Below are 16,864 nucleotides of genomic sequence, written 5' to 3' on the forward strand. Positions count from 1 at the left end.
TCGTTACTCCATCTCATTGTTTCTTAGTTGGACCAATAAAAGGGTAAGTCATATTTTGTTTCACTGATTGAAATCCATGTATTATTGTTTTAGTACACAGTTACATTTGGGACACTAAATATAAGGTTGGGTAAGATAAAAATCTATTTCAAGGACAGAAATAAGATGAACTTTCAATGAATCAAATAAGTTCTCGGTCTTATATAAAATTAAAAGGAAAGGATAACTTTTTATTTTATGATAAAAAATATTCATTTTAAAAACCAGATAGAAATTATTGTTAATATTTAAAATTCAAAAATAAATTTTGTTTATATAAAAACGACAATAAGAAATCAATCCATGTTCTTGGATGATAAATAATAGATCTGGTAGTTTAAACTGGATATTAGTTTCCAGTAAAACTAAAAAAATAAATAATTGAACATGCTCTAAAAATGTCCATTTAAGTAAGGTATAATAACCTAAATTAACAAAAGGATAAAATTCTTAGTCAATAACTTAATCTTGATGTTAGGATTTTAATTTGGATTAAATATGCAATAGCGTGCTTTTTTAATTGCTCTTAAAAATCATAAAGGTTCAGTATACAGAAAAGCCATTAAATTATTCTAAATATGCACAAAACTGCCCTTTTTATTCCATCAATTCTAACACTTTGAACGATAATGATTTTTTTCTATTTTTGTCAAAGTTGGGTTTTGGATGAGTAAACTGTTGCTATTAAAAATGTGCTCTAGAAAGGAGAAGAATGTTGTAAGATGTGATACTATTAAGAGTTCTTTAATTGCTTTCGATACATAATGTGACAAAAAATATATACTTTTCATTGACATATTCATTTCAAAACTACTAGTAATCAGTATTAAAATATTAATCCATAAATTTCATTTAATTTTACAGTAATGTTTTTTTTTTATTTATTAATAAGTGTGAAAACAATGTTGTTTACTTTTAACAGCACCGCGTAAAAGAAAACGATTAAGGTCCCGTAAAATGCCAATCTGTATTACTTGGGAAGAGTCACTTTTTAAAGAAATTTTTTATAAGATGACGGTAATATGAATTACCGTAAATTCATATTACCAACGGCATATATGAATATTTATTTTATTAAGACGTCAGCTGATTATAGAAAGTACATCGAACACTGATCTCTATGCAACTAGATAGAGGATGTCGTATATATTGGAATTGGTAAAATATGAAGCATAACTAGCGTACCACATGAGTGGCTAGAACTAAAAATTAATTGTGAATGCGCAGAGGAAAGAGTAGGGATAAAACCACGTTTTCTTTTTCTTTTAGCTTTGTATAAATATCAGCCATTTAACTATTTAAAAAAATTCTTAAATTTTCTTCAACTGTGCGTAAATTTCTGCTTGTTTAGAGAAAATGATCATTATTTTGGCTATTTGACTTGAGTAAAAACATCCCTACTACCACGAATTAGTTGTGCAACCGTACAATGGTTTTATTTAGTTCTCAGTCACTCATTCTGCAGCGCTGAAGTATTCTTGAATATTGAACTCTTAATTGTATTTTACAGCAAAGGTCCTCTATCCAGTTATATAGAGATCAGTGACATCAAAAGCAAATTCGGGAATTTTCGCTCATGTTCGTTTTCTCCGATTACCGTCATCATCCGCTAGCGAGTTTCTGACAAGTTAAGAAGGTGATATGGCGTCCTGTGATATTCAGATAGTAAATCCTTCAGTTTTATGTAGGATTGAAAGGTAAGAGAGTTGTTCTATTGTAAATATAATAAATATAAATGTATTATTTTTTCACCAAGACTTTTTATATTGATTGAGATGATTTATATCTTAGTTTTGCGAAGAAAGTTTGTCAATATCTCAACGCCCTGCTGTTTACGTTTTGTTGAAAAATGGCGACAGAAATTTAAAAAAGGTTGTTTGTGTTAATTTTTATTGAGAATTGAATATGCATATGTCATTTTAGGTACAGCGTAACCTTAATGTTTATTCTTCTGTTGTCTTAATATTAACCAGTTATGTACATTTATAAAAATAATATTTTTCTTTTTGCACTTGCGCACTGTGTTAGATGCGTGCGCTTCAAACACAAAAATCATTATTTTACCGAAGATTCTGCGTCAACGGCCGATAATTAAATATTTGTAGTAGTACCTTTATGTTTTGTGTTTTTTATTTTTCTTTATTGTTTTTTTTTATTTTTTAAAAACTGTTTTCAATATTTGTTGTGCTACATTATATAGTAAATTTCGAGGAATATGATGAAAATCTTTACCATGATTAATTAAAATTTTTTTTTCTAGTATTAGTGAATTCAGTTTGGTTTATATATTGTTAACGAATTGTATCGTAGTGTTGGTAAAGTATAATTATATGGATGCACAAATACAAACTAATGTACAGCTCGATAACCAATTAAAGGACCAAAAGTGGATAAGTCATCTCTTGTTAGTTTGGAGTTAGTATCAAAATAATGTTATAGTTAATAATTATTGATCATATTGTAATATTTAATGCAATTTGTATTCTATTTTCTTATTATTGTTTTACTACAAAAGTGTTATGGAACCCCCCTAGCCCATTTAATTTTTGAAAGTATAAATTTATATTTTAACTTTTGAGTTAAAAACTTAATTTTTTTTCTAGAAAGCTATTTTATTTATAGATATTATTTCCTGTACAAGTCCAGTTGTGATAAGTAGTTATATGAAGGTTCTGGTGTGTTATACCCTACGGCAGTGAAGACTGTCTAGACATTATATATTAGGCTATAAACAATTTGCTATGAAGCAAAAATAATAATGAACTTTTATTTTGGAAGTTCCTCGTGTATAATGGTTTTTCTGTAAAGTTATACAAATCTCTAATCCATTATGACATATTCTGGTTATTATAAAGATACCAAAGAATTTATATATACAGTTAGTTTGATAAAGTAATTTTAATTGGTTCTTTTTCATCACATTTAATTTATATAGGCGTAGTTGCAGTTTTTTTAATTAGCTTTCCCTCTTGGTTTATGTGCAGCAATATTTTTGGCATGTAAGGGATTCTGTTTTGTATCTTGTACAGTTTTCTTTTTTAATGCGCATCTGCAGTAGAAATCTAAAATATTTTGATTTGTCAGCTGTACTTGTTTGTAATTTTTACCATGCACAAATTAAGTAATTATTCTAAACTAAGAGTAACTACTAGAAAGTGTAGCTAGCTTCAATTCAATTAAACCATAACACTGTAAACAAAATTAAATGTAACCAAAAATTGTAACAAATTTTTATAGAATATAAAATATCACAATTTTGTTAACAGATCTTGAAAGTGAATGTGGCCATATGAGAATTTTTAATTGTTGTTTAGGATATCAGATCATATTGGTTATTGGATAAGATCAGAAAATATTTTCCAAGAAATAGTTTCAAATTTTATTTCCTCAATCTTAAAATTTATCTACTATATTTAAATAGAAATAAAACTTTCTGCTGAGTGGGAAAAGGGCCCCCTATTTGGAAATTTCAAAAATGTTCCTGAGAAATCTATAAAATTCTGTTTACTGTAATTTTAATTGTTTGAAATGTTTATTAAAATCCTTCCTGATATATAAATTATAAAAAGAGTTGATCAAAAGTGAAGTTAATTTTTCCCCTATAAATTCTTTTTTAGGAATGGCAATCCGCTACTTAAGATTAAGTAATAGCACACATTGCTAAAATTTAAATTACACAGACCGCTTGGTTTAGATAAATAAGTTTATTTAAATCTGGTTATGTTATTCATGCCTAATGGTGTATAAAGAATGAAGTAAGCATAAATTGTGATAACATGCACAAATTGGAGATAAATGAAGCAATTTGAGAAAAAATCCTTTTTCTTTAGTATTTATGAATTAAAAAACACCTTAGAATGTGGTAACTTATAAATAAATTTTACAGTTAGTATTTGCTACAAAATTTATATTGCTCATCTGCTTTTGAAAATCATACTACAGTTAAATTTTTTATTAAAGAACTGATATCTCAAGAACAGTCTGCTTGATTGTAGTAAATGAGATTAGAAAATTTATCATATTAATTGAAGTTTCAGTGATCTTATAACTTTCAGACATTTATTTGGTATTAATGTACTAGGTGATCTACCGCTGTAGTTAGTTGTTTGATAACCCATCGGCTTGGTCTAGTGGTGAATGCATCTTCCCAAATCAGCTGATTTGGAAGTCGAGAGTTCTAGTGTTCAAGTCCTAGTAAATTCAGTTATTTTTACACAGATATGAATACTAGATCATGAATACCGGTGTTCTTTGGTGGTTGGGTTTCAGTTAACCACACATCTTAGGAATGGTCGAGTGTACAAGACTACACTTGATTTACATTCATACATACCATCCTCATCCATCCTCTGAAGTATTATCTGAAAGGTAATTACCGGAGGCCAAACAGAAAAAAAGTTAGTTTTTTTATGGCGCCACAGAAATGCTTTATTAAAGTAAGAAATTAATAAATAAATAAAATTATAAATATATTCTAACCAAACTTTACACTCTTAAACTCGACTAGCGAGCGAAGCAAGCGTAGGCTAAGTTGGTTAGATTATATTTATAATTTTATTTATTTTCTTATTTCAATGTATCACTTCAGTGGCGCCATCTAAGAACTAACTACAGTGGTAGATCGCCTACAACATTAGTTATTTAGTAACTTAAAGCATTAACAAACAGTAAAATTGTGTAAAATGTGGCACACTGTTTAAGTACTACCATTTAACTAATGTTGAAGTTATGTGGTTAAATTTATTCCTAAAACTATCCGAATGTTTAACAGACAATTGTTAATATTTGTATGGACATTTACATATACTTGCTAATGAATTTTTACTTCCTTGTATGAAGTGAAGGAAGTATTGTAATAGCGAAAAATTTTGGTTTCTGGATTTCAATAGAAATATCCATTTTGACTAGTTTTAGCATGGCGTCTGTATGTATGTAATAATGTATCTCGCGTAACTCAAAAACGATTAGCTGTAGGATGTTGAAGTTTTGGCTTTAGGACTGTTGTAACATCTAGTTGTGCACCTTCCCTTTTGATTGCAATCGACTGAGCCAAAAGTCCCAAAATCCCAAAACATTTGGATGTGTGACTTTTTCTTAACTGCAGTAATAAGCTCTCATTGAGAGCTTTTCAACAATATATCATAAGTGGTACTTATTTTCACGGGTTTCCAGAGTTATAGCCAAATAAAATTTTAATTAATGAAATATTTGGATCTTAGAGGAAAGCACATCGTTTCGAATCGGACTTCATCTCCACTTTTCTTTTTAAATTTTTTTAAATATAAATTTATTGATTTATTAATAATTATTAACCTCTCATTGTAAAAGGAATTTTATGTTGAATAATTCAATAACAAAAAAAAGAAAAGATAAAATACCAGAAGTTTTTAATGAAATATAATTTTATATACTTTTCATAAAATTTTTTTATAATATCTTTTTTTTGTAAAAAAAACCTGAAGAAAATGAAGCAATAAAGAAATCTCATCAAATGCTTTTTAATTTAACCAGTAAGGAGAGAAGTCGCTATGTTCCTATTGCATCCGTTTGTGTTAAGCTTCTTATTAAGTTTTTGATATATCTTTGTTCCAAGTACATTTTGTTAAAAGATATTGAAATATCACTCTAAATAGAAATTCTACAGTTAAGGTTTTAATATTCCAGTGCTTCTTTTAATCTGTTTTGCTTGCTGATATTTAGGCTGTCTCAACAGGGACCTGCCAACAGGCAGAATACTACATTATTGATAATGATTATTTAGGCTCTTCAGTTAACCAGTACTTTAGCAAAAGTTTAAATGTTTCATATTTTAAAAAAATTTGCCCTTTAAAATTAAAAGCAAAAAATGTGTTTTGTTATTGTTTCATTTGTGGGAATCTAAGGAATTGTGTGAAAATTATTTATAGGTCGAAGACTACCGCAAGAATTTTCTTGTGTCATTAAAAGGTCTTTTTGTCATTGATATGTGATCCTTCTATAATTAAGTGATAAAAAATTGTCAAGGCTGGTGGTATGTTGGGAGGTTAGTAATGTGGGGCACCTACACAATTATACTCTGCAACATACATATTGTTTAATTTTTCTGCAACATATTGTTTAATTTTAATACATTGTTACAATTTTATACTATTAGCTTTTTTATTTAAAGTTGTGTATGTGCATATTAGGAGTATTAGTGGAGAGCCAGTTTCACTCAATAAGCAGAAAAATAACAGATTGGGTATTTTGTGCAGCCATCAGGTAGGAAATAAAATCAAGATAAATTCACATTTTTATTTCCTATCTGCTTTGTTGAAGATTTGTTTGCATAAAATTACTTAAATACCATTGATGCAGTAATCCGTAAAGGTCTTCTCATACCTGTAAAGGATCCAGTGAACATCCACCCAACTATACAGGGGTCAGGTAGTAAAACAGAAACTCATATACGAGGTTTGTAAATAAAGTGATGGATACTGGTTCTGGTTCAGAAAAACATTTTATTACAATCCAATTGTACATGGACTCTATCACCTTTGAAATAGTTCCCTTGGGAAGCCACGCAGCACTTCAAATGTTTTTCCCCACTCTTAATGGCAGTGTTGGAATTCAGAAACCGGAATATCTTTCAGATGGTCGGTTTCATTTTTTTTCTTTTGTTCCAAAATGGTTTTCTTTGAGATGTTTTTTTAAAGTTGGGAACAGGAAAAAGTTGCAGGGACTCAAGTCAAGTGAATAAGGTGGTTGTGGAATTACAGGAATGTTTTTTTTTTTGCCAAAAACTTATTAATTGAGAGTGCAGTGTGACAAGGTGCATTATCCTGATGCAGCATCCAGTTGTCTTTGATGGCTGGTCTCACACGGGCAGCTCTTTTCAGCAGCCTTTCCAGAATTTCTCTGTAAACATATTGATTTACAGTCTGTCCTGAAGGCAAAAACTTCGTATGAACGATGCCATTACTATAGAAGAAACAAAGGAGGAAGGTTTTGATTTACTCATTTTTGCTTTTTTGGGACGTGGTGAGTTTGAAGTGTGCCACTCCTTGCTCTGGCGTTTTGTTTCTGGGTCGTACTCAAATATCCAAGATTCATCAACAGTAATAACATTTTTTATAAAATTAGGATTATTTTCAATTTGCCCTAGAAGATCGCGGCACATGTTTGCCATGTTGGGTTTTTTTTCAACAGTGAGGTTTTCTGGGACCAATTTTGCACAAACTTTTTTCATGTCTAAATCGTTTGTCAAAATTTGATGGATTGTGATATGGTACAAATTGAGTTGTTCTACAATCATTCTGACAGTTACATCACCTGTCACACTGGATCAAATCTGATTTGCTCAACATTGTCGTTGCTTTTTGACATTCATGGTCTTCCAGAGTGTAGATCATCCGCAACTGATTCCTGGCCATCTGAAATTGCTTTAAACCACCTAAAAACTTGAGATGGGCTCTTGAGAGAGCGTCATCTCAAACATACTTTTCAATTTTGAAAAAGTTTCAGTAGTATTCTCACAGAGTTTAACACAAAACTTGATTGCACAACGTTGCTCATAATTAGTATCACCCATATTTGTAACGCACAACAAAAACTCATTTCACGAAAAGTTTGTTTACGTCTCATGTGGCAACAATAGACTAAAAATATTAATACCTAATATAAATCAGCTGTTCATATAACCATATGTTTATTAGTAAATTTACAGTGTTGCCACTTTGGCTGCCAAAAAAACTAGTCTCATTGCTTTATTTACAGACCACTTATATATATGGAGAAACTCATTTATAAAGCCTCTAGGTATTGGGTATCCTTCCTGTTTACAGTTCTCAAGAAGAACAGGATGTATTTATTCTAAAGAGAGCTGTCTATTACTGGTCAACAATTTTTTTTGTTGGCTGGTACAAATTGCTTTCTCTTCAGATACTTATAATAATAGCGATTCACCTACTTAAAGCAATCTCCATAATTATGTGGCATGTGAAAGTATGTAAATGAATTATAAACCATTCAACCAGATTTCCACATGAGTTTGTTCAAATTAAATATGTACAATCATAATATGAACAATTAAATAGGTGCTAATAAAATGGTAGTGTACAGCATTTTAATCTTTATAGCTAATTTATTGTGATTAGTGGTTTTTACTCTCCATTTTAAGTAATTTTTTTTAATGTGTCAACTTGTGAAGCATTTTGAGTGTCTTGCAAATATTTCTTAAAATTCTGATAAAAAAAACTTCTAATTTGAGTATTGCTGTGTAAAATATTGCTCAGGTTTTTTAAATCATTTCAAAAATTTCTGATAATATAGTGGGTGATATTTAAGTATGCAAACAGTTTTATACTGCATATCTGAGAGGTATTTGGAGACTATCTCTCCAAATTTCCAGAAAGAAATGGGATTCTACATAGTTAAAAAGTCTGCATTATGGTGGGTTTTTAATTTTTATCAATCTTGGATCTGCTATATTGAATCAAATTTAATCTTTTTAAGTAGGAAGATGAACATGTGACACATGATTTCGATTAGAAATTTTATAAGAAAAACAGGGTGAAATCCATTTTTCTGTTAATGCCTTTGCTATTGCGTTATAAGCATTCAAAGTTGTTATGATGGAAAAATTGTATTGACAATAAAACCATGTAAAATGTGCCATCCGAACAATTGTATTTTAGATTCATAATGCATACAATAACGAACTTTAAACGGTGCTATAATATTGATAATAAGTGCTTAATAATAAGTAATAACTAATAATTGATTAACAACACAAAAGCAATATTTACGTTATTACAATATTTATTTTACAGTTTTAAATAAATGTTTTTAATAATAAATTACTAGTGAAATAAATTTTGAAAGCATAGTGTGCTAACTTCAAGTAATATCCATTTATAACATGTTGCATCATGTCTGGTGGTACACAAGCAGATTCGTCAATTATTATTTCAATTCATCAATGTCTTTAGATTTTGTTTTGCCACATATTGCTGAAACCATTCATTATTTAATTTTTGTTCAACATTTTCCCAGCTATTTGGTAAAATTCTGTCAACTAAACAAGTTGCAGTAAGCATCTCCTGTTAGATTGTTATCTAAAATAAAAGACCTTATAATACAGTAACCAACAATTCATGCTCACTTTCTGATGGTGCTGTGTGTGAGCCCTCACCATCTATCTGGGATTATTATTACTCCAATATCAACAGTTTTGCTTATTCATATGGCCATTTAACATAAAAGTCACTTCATCAGTATTATTGAATTAGAAAAATTTGTGTGTCTGTCTAATTTTTGCATTATATCACAATACTCTTGGCAGTAAGAATCATCTGAAAGTTCTTGCACCAGGTGTAGCTTATAAAGGTGAAATTTATGTTTTAAAAATTTTTTGAATCGTAAAATAACTGATGTCATGTTGGACAACAGATTTCTGAATTGATGAATGAGGGTCTTCAACAAAGGTCTGCAATACATGTAATGATTTTGTATCAGTTGTGATAGTTCTTGGATGATTCTTTACAGTACCTGTTTTTTTTCAAATTGCTATTCTGTCTTATTCACAATTGATATATTTTTTTGGTTGTGTTTGGAAATCTGTTATTAAATAAATCATACTCTTGTAAAAGTCGAACTCTCACCATAACCATACATGATCAATAATTATTCTTTCGGTTTCACCAAGAAGGCATTGTTATTTGAAGATTTAATATTTAATAAAACGAAATAAATGTACAAGGAAACTAATCTGAATCCCTTAAGCGAGCACAGACCACACATTTAAGATGAAAGAGCGAACCGGTGCATGGCCACCAAAAAACAAATCTGAACCACTAGGCATACAGCATAATTTTTACACTCACTCACACACACTCTCTTTTTCTGTTTAGCCTCCGGAACTACCGTAAGGTATTACTTACTTCAGAGGATGAATGAGGATGATATGTATGAATGTAAATCAAGTGTAGTCTTGTACAGTCTCAGGTTGACCATTCCTGAGATAAGTGGTTAATTGAAACCCAACCACCAATGAACACCAGTATCCGTGATCTATTATTCAAATCTGGATATAATTAACTGCCTTTGCTAGGCTTAATTTTTACTAGCACTATCAAATTTTACCATTACACGCATGTTGAAGTGAAAAGATGAACTGAGCAGTTAATAAGTTGCATTGTTTCAAAGTAATACATACTGCTGCATTGTACTAAATTAACTGATTTACTCAACTAAATTTTTAATGCATTTTTTAAGTAAATATTTCCAGCTGATTTGTTCTATTTATGATAAGTAACAAATATCTGCTGATATTAACACTGAAATTAATCATTATTATTTAGAAAATAATATCAGTTGGTATATTAATTTACTGTTGTATTGTTAATAGTTAGTTATCATTTATTGTTATCAATATTATAACACTGATGGACTGCTTGATGCAGTCTGGTCATTCATTCATCTGTCTTGCCATGGGTGCTTTTCACTCTAGCCCTGTGGTAAGTCTGCTGGTGGACAGTGGTGAGTTATCTCTTTGTAATAGACAGAAGCAAATGATATGATTCTACATGGCTCACATTAAAGTGCAACCAACTCATCCAACCTTTTTTATCTGGTATTCTCAAATCAGCATGCTAATCGATACCAGGAACAGCTGAGATCTATTGTTCTGCTAGTCAGCAGAGCTCAAATACCTTTTCTCAGCTCTAAATAAATATACAATTACCTCCAGTTCTTACTGTTGCTCCATGTTATTACCTTCCTTGGCAGGTTTCTCTCATTAATTACTGCTTTGATCTTCGTTAGTACAATAAAAAAAACACAAATCTGGTTATCTCGCAAAATGAATTTTATGGTATTACAAATAGCATGAATCCTGATATTACAGTTTATATCGATGGCTCTAGAAACATTAATTCTGTTGGTTGTGGTTGGCAGAAGAACATACATGTTTGGCCTTTCCAGAGTCACCAGTATGCCATTAATAAGGCCTTACATTTGGTTAGCCCAACATTTTGATATATTTTTGTTTGCTGTGATTCCATGAGTGCCTTACAGGCAATTAATGATGTATACTCCCTTTCTCTCCTTTTTTTTGACCTCCAGAACCACCGTAAGGTATTACTTTTCAGAGGATGAATGAGGATCTTATGTATGAATGTAAATGAAGTGTATTCTTGTACAGTCTCAGGTCGAATATTGCTGGATGTGTTGTTAATTGAAACCCAACCACTAAAGGACATTGGTATTCATGATCTAGTATAAAAATTCGTATAAAAGTAACTGGCTTTACTAGGATTTGAACCTTAGAACTTTGACTTCAAAATCAGCTGATTTGCGATGACAAGTTCACCACTAGACCAACACGGTGGGTTTGATGTGCACTTCTGTATTCTTTCACTCTTCAGTAGTGGCACCTCGTCGCCACTACTGGATCAAATGTGTGATGGCTCCTGCTGTAAAAGAGCACAAACAGAACTAAGGGTAAAGACCCCTTTGTTCGTAACAGGGACTTGCGACCAGGATTCGTTGCCACTCTTTTTGCCGCAATGAGGCATGTGCTCGAACAAATTGTGTGCCAAATTCTCTGAAGCCCTGTGAAAAGGGTATGAATCGTCTTAACAGTAAGGGCACAAAACCATTGTAACAGTTCTCAGACAGCAAGATTGTGAAACTGAGGAAGGTACACACTCGACCACCAGCTCAAAAATAGCATTGAAAAAGACTTTATATAATGCAAATCTCTGCTCGTGAAAAGAGAACAGAAATTTTTGATGCGTACTCAAGACATCCTGTGTTTTTGATTTAGTGTATCATTTTGCAAATGACTAGATGTAATATAACAGTGAGCTTCTGCTAGATCCCCAGCCATACAGGAATTTGTTTTCGGCCTCCTTTTACCAGTTGTGTTACTTCTGATGACCTTGTTTGTTTCCTGAAGAGGGTAGTTCATGGTGAGTGGCAAAGTGGGTGGGATGCTACTATGAACAATAAACTTTATCCAGTTAAGAACATTGTTTCACTATGAAGCTCCTCGTGCAGCAATAACCATTGGGAAGAGATTGTTATCTAACATTTGCGAGTGGGGCACACTAGGCTTACTCAAACGATAACTCAACATATCCATCCAATGACTCAAACAGATGACTAGTTTGTGCTCGCTGTGACTGCCAACTAACAGCACACCACATCCTTTGGATTGTATGTGTTTTGTGGCATTGTGTCACAAATTTAAACTAGGGTTAACATGCGAACTATTCTATGGGATAATGAAACAATGTTATCTTATGTTTTACGATTCCTTAGGGCCATCTGAGTATATTCAAATATTTGAAATACTGTGTTTCAGCTATTTATGCCATTTGGCATAAAGCAGAATGGTAATTTTATTATCTTATTCAGATATACAGCTAATATATAGTTAGGGTTTTATTTTAATATTAGTATATGCTACAGGTTTATTCATTTTAAGATATATTTTAATTGTTTTTGTTTTTAATTGTGAATTTTTAACATGTAGTTTTTTTGGTTGTTTTTTAAACATACATCGTGTTCAGGCGATTGTAATGCTGAAATGTTTTTCACCCAGGAAAACGAAACAAAAAAAGAATGTAGCACTGTTTAAAGTTTGTTATTACATGCATTATGAATGTAAAATGCAATAAAATTGTTCATGCCGCACTTTTTACATCGTTTTATTGTTTACATGATTTTTCCATCATTGCAACTTCAAATGCCTGTAACTCGATAACAAAGACATTAAAAGAAAAACAGTTTCCACCATTGTTTTTGTTGCAAAATTTTAAATTGAAATCATCTCTCATGTGCGCTCTTCCTATGTAAAAAAATTAAGTTGTCAATATGGCAGATCCAAGATAGTGGACAAAAATTTAAAACCCACCATAATGCAGATTTTTTTTTTAACTTAATGTAGAACTCCATTTCTTTCTGCCTCAAATGCCTCTCAGATAAGTAGTATAAAGCTGTTTCCATACTTAAATATCAGTCCTGTATATTTATCATTTTGTGGTTATTAATTTTTTTTTTTTTTTTTTTTTTTTAATTTGGGACATTCCAACCCTGTAGGGGAAGACATCCTATAATTTGGGACAATTTTACTTTATTATTATAAAAAAATCACTTTAGTTAAATGATTCATATTATCAGCTACCATTTTAAGTTGATAGATTTTCGAGCCTTAACAATATTTTAAATAAAAAAAGGAAAAAATTATTAAATTATTGTGTATTCTGCATTCTGGCTATGTAAAGAATACCAAAGTGAGATGTTTTGTGTTGTGAAACTGTATTTACCTGCAGATTTGCTATTTTCAAGAGTGTTATATTTATTGTGCACCTATCCTTTACCTGTAGATGCATATTATGTAGTACAAATATTAACTATGGTTGTTCTTAAAGTAATTAATTGGAAAATAAAGTAATGTTCAAGAGAATATTTGTCACGCTCGACCAATGTCAAAAGCAGTATGAGTACTGTTTTAACATTGCTGTTGTGGATTATCGCTATGTTAATGACCTACTTGTCGGCTAGTAGGCCGCATCAAATATTAATCATTAATATTATTAATTTACCTTCATTAATGACTATCATTTGCAGAGATTAGATTGATAAATTGATGTTATTATGAAAAAAGAAAAGTTGATTACATCTGATGTAAAATCAACAATTTTTTTTAATGGGCATAGAATATAAAAAAAAATTGTGAGAATAAAAATACCTACCAAATATGCTGGCTACGTTTCATTTTTTTTATCAGAAAGTATCTATCCCTTTTTGTGATTAAACAGTTTTTTAAATCTTTTATGTTAAAAGTTTTTTTTGTATAATGTCTGTTTTTATTAACAAAATGTTTCTTCCTTGAATCTTTGATTGTTAATATTTTGGTTTGTTCTGAATTCTGTAGAAATATTATTATTAATTTGACATAATAGTTATGATTTTGACATTAAAGGCCCATTTAAGTTAGTTGTCTTTCTTTTTAAAAGTTATTTTAGAATACATTTTATAAAATAAAATTATGCTTTTGATAAGAGATATTTTTGTTTTCTAATAGTTTTATTTATTATTTATAAATTTCATATTTAATTTTGGTATCAAAGCATCAGTATAAGTAATTGAACATTCAAATAATTAAAGTTGTAAAGTTTCTTTCAATGTTGTAGCAAAATGGTTTCAATTAATATTGTTCATCTACAATTCTACAGCGTCGGTCTCTGGCTGAATGCTTTTGTAGTTCATTCATATTCTTTCACTTGTCACAAAATTTCAAGAATTGGTACGTTGTACCTTTAGTAATCTTTTACCTATTCTGTGTGTGGTAGTGCTTGAACTTTTCTGTTGTATAGGGTTGTGTAGGTCTTATTTTGCAATTAGTTCTTCTTGAAAGAAGGTTGTTCTTTCTTGCTACTTGTCCTGTTTCATTATTATATTTGAACCCTTCACCAATTTTGAATTCTAAGTGCACACAGCATGTTGGAAAAGTCCCTGTAGCCAAATATGTGTTGTGGATTTAATATATATTTAAAATTTTTATATACATTTATAATTACAAATTATTTATCTAGTGTATCTCTGTGTTTACCATCGTGCTGAATGGACAGAGCTATGCATCTCAATGTCCTTCCTAATGGGTGAAATATCTCCAAAGTTATGGTTTGAAAAGTTTTTTCCACACTGGTCTACAAATCTTCATTTGTTATATATCGATATTGAAATTCAAAGGCTTTGATTATTCCTACAATGTACACCTTAGGCTGTAACAAAGATGCCCCAAGATCTTGGAACAAAAAATCTTTTCCATGATTGTTTTGAGAGGCTGCCATTCATTGACCTGGAGACTGTTTCCTACATGCAGGATGCTCAGCTTAATAGGTAAATTGCCTTTCCGGTAAAGTTAGTCATTCTAATATTTCTAAAAAATATAATACATAATAAACAGTGCATACCACACTCAAAATCTTTCGGTTAATGTTTACTTGTTTTACCTCTAGATTGAAACCCCATTGTAATAATAATATTTTCAAAAATGTTACGTTCATAACTCTGATTGGGGTTAAAAAGTGTTTTTAGTTTCAGTTCAGCTTCCTGGCCTTGGAACTCAATAAATTGTTGTGTTTGTATATTATTATGAATTTATATTTTTGTTAAATTCCTATTATCTGTTTCCTCAAAGACAGTAAATTAGTATTTAATAAAATTGAATAGTATTTAAGTTTAAAAAATATATACTATATTTAAAAAATATATAGATTTGCATAGTAAATTTTTGTGATTATTAAATTTATGTACACTTTATTTGCATGCATTTAATGTCCTGTATGCATGTTCATGCACGTGATTGTGTTTTTGGATTTATGCATGAATTTGTTGAGCATGAGTTGAGAATTTTATTCAAACTATGCATGTAAGTAATTTATTATCGATAAATAAACCTCATTGCAAAGAAAAATTGTTCTACGGTTAACATTTATTATACAATCTTAATTTTTCCTTTTTTTTTTTATTAAGGCGGTTAATTTATTTTTGTATGATTTTGTGATTGTTTTATATTTGTTTAGTTGTATATTATTTCTTTTATATTAATATAAAAATGATAGAGCAGATTCTTATATTTAAATTAGAGACTTTTAACTAAACACATTTGTATAAAATTTATTTAAACAAAATCAGTTTTTTAGGGAAATATGTAATGTCTTATGGTATTGGTTTGTAAAATAATTGCAGAAATAAAAATTTAAGGGAGTCTGTTTTCCTAAAATTTATATTTGGAGCATTTCAGTTTTAGGTGGTGATACTTCATAACACTATACAATCATCTTGATTGACTCGGACAAATTAATTTTTAAAATATAATTTTTTTTATTCATTATCAATAAAATAGTTAGGTGTATATGCTTATTTTTATTGATCTATTTAAATATAATTCAACTGATGTAGTGTAAATAATAAACCGTTAAACATTTTCTCATAACTAGTTTCTCGAACATGTACTTTTATCTGCGGTCAGATGTAAACATTTGTGCTGTTGTGATAATGTGTATTATTATGCCTGTATAAAAGTAATTGATTTACTGGCATTTCTCCTGCCAGCCCCCATCTGGGTTGCCTAACTGTAGATCCTAAATCAATTCATTCTTAAGACTACTAATATTAAGTTAGTGAATGACATATGATTTTAAAAGCAACCACCATATATGTTTACCACCCTCACATTTTACACATCAGGACTGTATGGTCCAATATATAAAATTAAAAGTTGAAAATTATATACAAAACACGTGGGTACAATTTTACTTTGGCAGTTAAATAAGCCACATAAGAATTAATACCAGTAAGTACATGTTCTCCATTATATGGTGAAAGGATCGGAGTTTACTTGTCAGATTGGATGAGTTTCTCTGAACATATAATGACCTTTCATAGAAAGGGTATCTTGATTTCTGCTTTAAATATTTTGAAGTTGAATATTTTAATTTTTAGATTTTTTATTTAGTAAATTCCTCAATGTATGATTGAATTCTGTTCACAGTTTAGAAAAGAATATGCTTATATCAAGTTATATATATTTAAAACTTATGGCGTTTGTTGTAATATTTAAAAACTGTTGTAATATTTAACTGGCGTTTGTTGTAATAGTCTGTAACTCCCTCTTTTATGAATATTTTTGAGGATGTTGTTGTTAATAAATACTTTAGGGAATTTTGTTTTTAAAAAATTTGTATTTTATTTCATTTTATGCATAAAATATTCACTATATACGTCTGAATCCTTAAATGTAAAATGATGATAAAAGTTTGTTCCTTTCACTTGTATTCGGAAGTCCTCATTT

At 30.0% G+C, this 16,864-nt stretch overlaps 1 protein-coding gene across 3 annotated transcripts in view; it reads left to right on the forward strand.

The window, feature by feature from the left end:
• The first annotated feature begins 1,582 nt into the window (after nt 1–1,582).
• The window catches only part of LOC142319663 (protein O-linked-mannose beta-1,2-N-acetylglucosaminyltransferase 1-like), a 111,944-nt gene continuing 96,662 nt past the window's right edge, over nt 1,583–16,864 (forward strand). The window contains exon 1 of one of the 3 annotated variants that reach the window (XM_075357213.1): nt 1,583–1,736. In XM_075357213.1, the coding sequence (XP_075213328.1) occupies nt 1,681–1,736 (56 nt within the window). In that variant the 5' untranslated portion in view covers nt 1,583–1,680. Of the gene's footprint in view, nt 1,737–2,315; nt 2,455–16,864 lie in introns of those variants that run through there. The other 2 variants (XM_075357212.1, XM_075357215.1) reach the window with 2 other exon arrangements.

This window comes from Lycorma delicatula, chromosome 2, assembly GCF_047948215.1.
Source record: "Lycorma delicatula isolate Av1 chromosome 2, ASM4794821v1, whole genome shotgun sequence".
NCBI classification, from domain to species: Eukaryota; Metazoa; Arthropoda; class Insecta; order Hemiptera; family Fulgoridae; genus Lycorma; species Lycorma delicatula.